We start from the raw sequence: 9,682 nt of genomic DNA on the forward strand, positions 1-9,682 counted from the left end.
GAGGCTCGCAGCCACTCCCCAGCAGCATCTCAAGAGAGTATTGTACCACATAGATAGTCTGGGAAAAGATCAAAATTCACACTATGACTTCTGTTGAATGTTCATCACTTTTGCACCATCATAAAGTGGGAAAGTCGTAAATGGAACTGTCGTAATCAGGACCATCTGCGTTTTAGCAATTTCCTCTGTTCCCAACTCCCTACTCTAACAAAAGATTTACTAGTAGTGGTTAACTCTATCTCAGGATTAAAGTTATAGGATATTCTAACGTGGATTTGACTAGTTGAAAAGGAATGAGCACCCCCAAACCTGGGTGGGTCACTGTATGTATCCTATTTTGGAAAGAAAGTTTACGTGTTTTTGTTGTTCAGAGTAGTTGTATCAATTTTTGGTGAAAGAACGATTTTATTTTGGTCCTTATTTGTAAGGGAACATGGGTAATATGTGAGTATGAAAGCCGCATTGACAAGAACTGAACCCGACTGTACAGTATGTGTTTAGTTAAAACTGGGAACTACATTTCCCAGAATTCCCTTCCTTGTATTGTTCAGACTGAAAGTTGGCCCAGGAAGGAATTGTGAAATTTGTCAGGTAGTGGTAAAACCCAAGTCATCAAGGTCAGATACCCAGTTTTTACTCTACACCCAGCTTTCTTCCTTCCTGCCTCACTGACACACCCACCAGGGGCCTCCTATAGACCCAAAGCTCATAACTATGCAGAGGTCTGAGACCCCCACGAATTCCATTCACTACTCCTTTACCTGGGAACTCCTTGAGTGACCGGGCAGACTAGATTTCACAAATTTCCTGAAAGTTCCCACTTGCTCACCTACACAGTGCCTTAGGCAGATTAGTTACTCTCAGAACTGCCAATTTCCCTCTGCCAGACTTTCGTTTCCCAGCTCCTCCTATTTGTGTTAGATCAAATTTCCAAAACTCCCTTATTTCCACATATACTTACAGGAACTGTTTTCTTGACAGATCAAGGTAACATGAACACAAAACTGTGGTTTTGCTGTTCATTTTCTTCAGTCTTTAAAAGAATCCAAAACATGTATACAATAATATATTATGAAATTGTAGCTCACCTATGAAAGGAACAACCAAACAGGAAATCTGGAACTCAGCCTGTACCCCTAGTAATAACTGTTCTATGGGTTCTACATCCACTAAGTGGATGAAATGAAATCACAGAGTATGCCTTGATGAGACTGCCACCAGGGGGCAAAGATAATGTAATACAAACTAATAACAGCAAGTTATTTATTTAGCACCCAATATATAAGCATTAGTGTACTTTGCAGTTTATTCAAGATACCTCTTATCTCTGGGAATCTTGCAGGTGTGATATTAATATCATTGTTTTACTGAGAATTGACAAATGCTCAGTGTAAATAACTAGCCCAAGTCATCCTGCTGTTGAATTCATCTAGAGCACCTCATCTGCAAAGATAATGCTCCTTCTAGGGAGAAGGTTCCCTGTCCTTTTAGAGCCCCCTTCCTGGTTCCATATGCCTTATGCAAACCTCTGTATCGCTTGTAAATCATACTGCTTTTTTTTTTTTCTTACCTCCTGCCAGATGGAGGCTCTCACACAGGTAAAGTTCTGATGAGCAAAACTTTTATTGACAAGTAATGGCCTAATGTTTTCATTTTCTTAGAATTTTTATTGTCTTAGACTTGAAACCTATGTACCCAACAAGTATTTACTGGTTTTGACCAGCTTATAAATGATTCTGTCCCAATATTGAAGCAATAATGAAAGATTCCACCAACCAGGTCTCTGATGGGCTTTCACTACATGGTATTTTAAAGAGGGTGCAGTATCATGCAAGGTAACCATTCTGCGGTTGGACAGTTGTGAAAGTCATTTCATTCTTCTGAATTCTCTTTTCACTAAATTTTTACCTATGTCCTCTGCACTATGGTAAGACTCAATTCATTTTGGTCACATGTTTACCCCCTCTTCTTTCCCACCCCCATAGTGGCTTAGGAATTCTGGCCTCAAGCGGCACCCATGGACATACATGTCAAGATTACAAAGAGCTCACTGATGCACCAACGTTGTCAAATGCTGCCAACATTGGTTGGTTGCTTTTTTGCACACATGATAATATAGAGTGTGAGCATCTTTGAGACTAGGTTTGTCTTCATGCAAGTATCCTCTGCATCTAGCTTAGTGCATGGTGCACAGTAGGTGTTAATGAATAGGTGTTTAGTGAATGAATTCCTAAGTTAATTCTTTAAACTTTTCTTTAACAGTCAGGGAAGAACTATTATCCAGCACTTGTTATGTATCATACACCATGCAAAAACTGTAAAGGAATAAAACAAGATACAAATCCTGCCTCAGACCTGAGAGTCTGAAATTGACCTTGGGTCTGGACAACACCACTGCTGAGTCTCACTTCCTTTCATTCTATTTACTGGTTGGACAAAAGACCTATTTTATAAGATTATTTAAGTCCTAAAAGTATGTATAAAGCACAATGTAAATTAACTGAAAATATTATAAATTATTCTTAAAATTCCAAATATTAAATAAATGTTTAAATAAATCCCTCCAAAAGTAATTCCACTTCTCCCATGGATTTATATCTATCATTATGTAAACCACATGAAGAATTCAGCAACTCTGAAATTACTGAATTTTTTATCCAGATGTTTACTATGTAACTTCCTTTAGGGCATTTTTTACATTTGACATCCTCTATAGAATCTACTGTATTTTTTAAAAATAGCATTCAATAAGTGAATTAATGCAATAGATCACCAAGGATTCTAACCCAAATAGCACTTAGGAGATACGAGAATCCCATGAAATTATATGCAGAACTGTGTGTTTGCAGGCCATTTTGTAGCGTTCTTTGGTTTTATCAGTCTCCAAGAGATCTATTATCCAAAATTATTTCTTTACTTAATATGTATTAATTATCAACTACTTGCCAGGCATGTTACTATGGCTTAGGTTCAGAATCTAAAACTTTTTTTGATAAGAAGTGAGTATTGGGTGCATCAAAATTTTACAGGATCTTCTTTATCACACATCATTAAAATGAATGCATAATCATTAAACATATAATTTCAAATCAACATTTGGTACTCTAGTAACATTATATTTGCTGGTAAAATATGATTTACAAATACATTCTATTGACTTTAGAGAAAAGATTCCATGGGAATCGAACTGACAGGGTTTTAGTATTTTAGTATGTGTAAATTTACACATACACACATACATGTAAAGAAATCTCTAGTGAATCATGCTTAAAATATCTCTAATTCATATCCCAGCTGGGTTTTCATTTATTCCTAACAATAACAATGAAGTTACTGTTCTTTAAAAAAAAAAACGATGACACATAAAGAAAACTTCATAAAATTGTTTAGTAAGCCATTTCCTCATGGATTTTCCACTGACTGAAATAAACAGCTTTAAAATGCTCCAGATGGAGAACAAAATATACTTTTAAAACCTCAAGAATATCTCTAAATTTTAATGGCAATTTTCCCCCTTTGGAAATTTCATATCTCTCTTCAATGCATTAAGCATAATATATAGAGGCAATCAATATTTGAGCAGCTATTTTAGTTTTCTGAATAAAATTATTTTTACTTTGAAAATGGGTACCATATTCTTATCTCAAACACATGGAAAAAGATATTTTCTCAGATACAGACATAAGCAAATTCAAAGACTGAAATAATCATCCACAGTAGAAACACACTTTACAATATGAAATTTTTAATGTAGCATGATCCAAAATGATTATTTCAAAAAAATGTTAGTTTCTACCATTAGGAAACAATGCATAATTCACTCAGCCGAACTGAGTTGCAATTTGTGATAGTGACCAGAAGATGGCGCCGTCCCATTTCATAAGATTCATTAAGTAGGCCTTTGTGTAATTCAAAAGTTAATTTTAAAGAGAATTTGAAATTGGTATTTGTTTTTACAAATGGCAGGTAAGAGTGAAGAAAAAAGGAATTCAAATTTCTCAAAAGTTTTGACTAACAGTTATCTACAAATAAAATTTTTAAAAGTACTTTCAATAAATTTTTTCTCTCCTGTGAACAAAGAACAAAGAAGACTTTTAGAATAGTTATTACTTAGAAGTACCTCAAGTTTAAAATTCTTCCTTTTAGTCCATTTTATATTATGCTGGATTGCTCTTTACAACTATAAACGTTTTACATCTATAAACCCCACTTTTCACCAAATATATAAACAACAGGAATTTTACAAATGATAACTTAGGGAGAAAATTCATTAGTTTAAAGTAAAAGTAGTTCATGAAAAAGCTTTATTCAAGGCACAGACAACGTTCAAATGCTTCTTTCACTTAATAAATCCTGAATAAAAGTGTTTAAATCTAAAATCTATTATATTGCTGACTAAAAAAAAAAAAAGTAACATTTTTAAGGCTTAGTAATTTACTCATACTTAATTAAGTACATTAATAGATCTCTGTGTATATGTGTTTGTGTTTGTATGTGTTTCATGATTCTAGAAATACTCCAGAAAGGGAGTGAATTACATTACAGATTGTCCTGACTGGGTCTAAAATACAGTCTACCACCAGTTATTGAGCTTTTACTAGGAAAGTAGGAAGAATCCCTAATCATCCCTGAAAAGGTATAATCCAAAGCTGGCCGAAAAGGCAATGCTGGAACCAACCCAGGCGTTACATAGGGCGACATAATACCAGACAGCCCTCTTCCTGGCGAAGAATATGCTAGTCGTAATGGACTAATAGCTAGTCTAGGATTTAAGCTGTAGAGGCTTGAATCACCTCCGTAAGAAGCAGACGGGGTTTGAAGAGGCGAGAAAGCCGATTTATTACCTAGAGTTCCAAAACCAATTCCAGCTAGACTAAAATTTGAAGCTCTCGAAAAGACTGTGTTTTCCAGTTTTCCGGAGTTTGCTAGATCCCTGGTGTCTTGCTTGCGCTCCTTCCCATTTAAGATCTGTTCAATGGCTTGGACCACATCCCCTTTGCAGAACCGAAGAACACTTTCTAACCAGCTGCGCCTATAACTTGGGAAAATCCTGGTAAGAATATCAAGAGGGTCTCTTGGTCTTGAGGACATCATGGGAAGGCTGGGTCTGGTTGCAATGCAGTCTTTGGTCCCCTCGCTCTCATTTCCTGATTCCAGATCAGAGGATGATAAGGACCTGGGACTGTCTTCACCTCCTGATTGCTCCCCAGAGTAAGAAGACAGGATGCTATCATGCTTCTTTGGGTGTTCTGAAGTAGGTGACCTGATGCTTTGTTTCCCAATGACACCATCAGCTTTAGGAGATGATCCCAGAGAAAGCTGATGGGATTTAGAGTCTGACTCTTCTTGTCCACTCTGGCATGAGTCACACTGACTCTCTTTTTGTTCTGAGAAAGAGAAAACGAAAAAAGAATCAAACATAGGAAAACTTCCCAGAACCTACTACCCACTCAAAAATATACTAAATAAGACCCATCCATTTCCTAATTCAATGTATTAGTAATATTTATTCATACTAAAACTTTTAATAGATAGCAAAAATTTAAAAAATCATTCAGAATTTGCAGGTGCTGAAAATAGTGGAATAATCCTATATCTTATGTCATTTCAGGATAACAAGGACAGACAACATGTAAGTACTTAGGAATCAAGAAGAGACTGTTGTTACTCAGAGATGTTAACATAACACCAATACTTTAGGGCTGGTTTGGTATTGGCCTAAACGTCCCAAGTTTTGTTATTTTATATATATATATATGTATATTCCCCCCACAGTCACAGTACATAAAAAGAACTAAGCATAATGATTAGGTTTAGATAAAAAATTTTTATAAAAATGTTAGTTTGAAAATGAATATTCTATTTAATTACTAATGCTAAATTTCAATAATTGGTTTTTATGCTCACATTTCAGGTTCTAATTAAGTCACTGGAATAATGTGGAAAAATAACAAATTGTTAATTTCATTCAAATTTAGAGCAATGACTTCTGTATCAATCTCAAATCATTCCAGACTTGCATATTCATTTTCTGTGAGAGATGGTACCTTTCTCATAATCTTTTGTGAAAGATATATTTTCTTTTTTAATCCCTAAAAATATTAAGTTTAAAATAACATTTTCTAAAATAAAATAAGAAACTGTACTACTGCCATCTGTATGGAACCTGAAGGAATCCTGTTAAAAAACATTAGCAGGCATTTCCTTCAAATCACATCCCTCCCTCCAATATTAAGGCACTTCTCTAAAAATGTATTTTTTAAAACAACCTGATTTTTTTACCTCAACATGTTGATCAAATGAATAAAACATTTCAATACTCTTGCCAAGCTTAGACCAAGAAAATGATAACAATGCATAATTCATTAAATTACTTTTATTTTGATTCACATTTCCTCTTACTTTACAGCTGTATTTTATCATTGAAAGGGTAAACTTTCAAGTGGGGTATCCAGAGTTCTCCTATACAACCTTCTTTTTCTACAAAGTTTATAAATGTAACTCAACAAACGTTGCCTAAAGCAGTGATCTGCAACCATGATATACAAAACACTCATGTTTTCTTCTGTTCTCTTAAGAAGACCTAAATTCTAAAATAAAAATAAATGTCTCTAGTTTATTTAAAAGTTAAAATGTGTATAATTTAGTGCTTTGAGGGTCAAAATGCTGTCATGAAATGATAAAAGAAAGGATGGTACTACTGAAAAATTACAGATTCTAGTGTTTTCAACTCTAAATACAATAACTTTTGTAGTCAATACTATAAGTGACATTGACATTTCTTATATATGTGATTCAAAGTGTCTGCCTAAACATTTAAAGTATTAAAATTTCATCTCCACAGTAACATAAAACAATCTCATTATCATGCTGTATTCATAGTACAAACATAGGTAAAGAAGTACTAATTCTGCTTAGAAACTAAGGTGTCTTTAAACTAAGGATGCCCATTTCCTTCATCTGTCCTCTCAACCTCTATTCTATAGTTTGTCTTACTTCTATTGCACTTATTTTTATAATATGCCTTGTATGATAGGATTGGATACATATAATCCTCCTTCCTTTGAATATGAGATTCTTTTGGGTACGAAAATCTTATTCACTCTGAATGCCCATTGGTCTTTTGTTTAATGAATGAATAAATTAAACAAAATACCTTACTACAGTTCATGGATAGTGAGTGAGAGGAGGCACTCAATTTAGAAGCCTTGGAGTGGCCTTTCAAAACTATTTTCTTTCTATAGAGGGTCATCTGGGGCAATAAGATAAAATAATTAGCTACAAACAAAACACCTGGGAATCAAAAACATCCCCACAAATCAATGTCATCAGCTGACCTCACTGCCAAAGAATTCCAACTTTTACTTCTCTTATAGCAGTTCTATTTAATTTCTCATCAGCCCTCTTTGATCTTCTTGAGAAATTTTAAGTCTAATTTGTCTTCTAAAATAAACTGGACCATGTGCAGAAAGTTGGCATATGTGAATACAAAATGATATAGGCCTCATTTCAGTAGAGATGATTTTTCATTTTCAAAATACATTGTGATCTGATAAGATCTACAATTTTTACAATTTAAGGAATTTCTCATTAATAATTTGTTGTATCATTATCATATAATTTCATGTTACAATCTGCTTGGAACTTAAAAAAAAAATTTAAATGGAATTCTCACTGTTAGTAGGCCCTATGAAGTTCACTGCTAGTAGGCCCTTGTGAAGGCTATGAAGTTCATGAAAATACAATGGGATTCACATTAGCAGGAAAAGTTAATTTGGGATGGCCTTAGTTAAAAAAAAAAAAAAGTCTGTACACACATGCACATGTCCTAACACAACAAGTATTTGCACATAATCTGCAGTCAATAGATAACAGAAAAAAAAAAAATTAAACTTCCTTGGATAAGTAATCTACCATATTGGGGCCCGGGCTGTAGCTAAGTGGCAAAGTGCTTGTCTAGCACGTGCAAGGCACTGGGTTCGATCCTTAGCACCGTATAAAAATATAAAGACATGCTGTCCATCTACAACTACCAAAAAAATTTTTTAAAGAAATCTCCAATATTAAACTTTGATATTCCCACCACTGTTTCACAAATCTGGAAAACTTAAATGTGTTTCCTACAGGAAGAAACAAAACTTCAGATACTAGAGTTTTCTACACTTTTGGAGTCAAATAGTTGGTGGAGGATGCTTAAAGAATTAAAGGGAGAAAAAAGATCGTTGAATAGATTTCCATCTTTCCCCCAGTTTTAGGGAAGAAAAGCACTCCCAGTGCATTTCCCACGCCAGTTCAGAAGATTCACTCTCATTTTATAGTTGAAAAAATGTACACAGCACCCCTCACTAAGCTTTTCGTTGAATGCCCGCTCGACCGAAGTTGATTGAAAGTCATAACTTGTGCGCAAGTAACTTCATTCCTAGGGCGAGTCGTTCATCGGTTATCACCCGGTTTCACCCTTTCTTATCTTTTCCTATCACTGAAGGCAACCAACACAAAGGCTTTCCAAAGTGAAGGCGCTGAGTCTCGTAACACCCTCACTGACATGCTTACTATAAAAGTTCGTTTTCAGAACTTAAGAGCTTCTTTTGAAGCCCGCCTCTAGGGCGCTACTGTTTTTTTTTTCCCCCCAAAGTTTTTCTCCAGGACAATTATTTGCAAAAAGCTAATTAAAGACCAACTCACCTTGTTTTTCCTGCGCATAATCTTGCTGGTTAACCTCGAAAGCAGGGGTTGCCTGACTGCTAGCTGGTCTCAAGGCACCCAGTCCCAGCGGGGCCACCGCCGCAGACCTGCCGGCGACCTGGGAACTCCCCGTTCTATCGCGGCCTTCGGACGCCCGACCCTCGGGCCCCGAGGCTCCAGGGTACAAGAGCCTTTGCAGTCCCCGAGCCTCGCTCTCCTCTTGCGCCTGCTGCCTGCGCAGCGCCACCTGGGCGGCCATCACGCGCTGCCGCTCGGCTATCAGGGTGCACTTGGCACACGCGCAGTCCCGCCAGCGGCAGAAGCGCTTGTGGCCCTTCAGCGCCGAGACCACGCCGTGGTTGCGACAGCGGGCGCACTTGGGCGTCCGCGGGTAACCGCAGCCTACGGTGCTCACGCCTCTGTCCAGCCCGGGAGCCGGCTGGCAGCCTCCACCTCCCGCGGTGGCAGCAGCGGCGGCGGCTGCTGCTCGCAGGAAGAGGCCGGACGGCCGCAGGAAAGCTGGAGGCACTGGTATCCCCGAGGGTACCGGTAACGCCGGCGGCGGGGGATAAGGGGTCGCCGCCACCAGCCCCGGGCCGGGGTGGGGTCGGCAGCTACCGCTGCGGTCTCGGCTGCCACGCGGTGATCGCTCCATTCGTGAAGTTTCTGGCGAGGAGTTGTAACTGGGAAGTGCGCGGTCCGCAGCTAACCCTGCCGGGACACTGGGGTAGGAAGACACCTTCGTCCGGCTGTCCCCCACCTACACGAGGACAAGCTTACACTCTTCCCCCGGAGTTGGAAAAAACCGCGTCCCAGAGCGCGAGACGCTAAGAGGCGCAGCTGCCCCGAGAGCCTCTTAGGAGTCCCTGGGGGCTAAGGAAGTGCCCCAGCGCTCTGCGCGTCTCCGAGCCCGAGGCGAGAACACAAGGCTGCAGAGGTTACCCCGCCCACCCGTGTACCGGCCAAACGCTCAGGCTAGGGAAGGGCCGGGGGCGGA

The 9,682-nt window shown here is 38.3% G+C and overlaps 1 protein-coding gene across 1 annotated transcript; it reads right to left on the reverse strand.

Annotated features, from left to right (window-relative positions):
• Positions 1-4,092: 4,092 nt before the first annotated feature.
• Dmrta1 (DMRT like family A1) lies at positions 4,093-9,416 on the reverse strand. Its single transcript, XM_047525638.1, has 2 exons — positions 8,686-9,416; positions 4,093-5,387 (listed from the first exon to the last, which is right to left on the reverse strand). The coding sequence occupies exons 1-2, from the start codon at positions 9,338-9,340 to the stop codon at positions 4,540-4,542; spliced, it is 1,503 nt and encodes a 500-aa protein (XP_047381594.1). The 5' UTR covers positions 9,341-9,416; the 3' UTR covers positions 4,093-4,539.
• Positions 9,417-9,682: the final 266 nt, after the last annotated feature.

Source organism: Sciurus carolinensis, chromosome 14 (assembly GCF_902686445.1).
Source record: "Sciurus carolinensis chromosome 14, mSciCar1.2, whole genome shotgun sequence".
Lineage (NCBI taxonomy): Eukaryota > Metazoa > Chordata > Mammalia > Rodentia > Sciuridae > Sciurus > Sciurus carolinensis.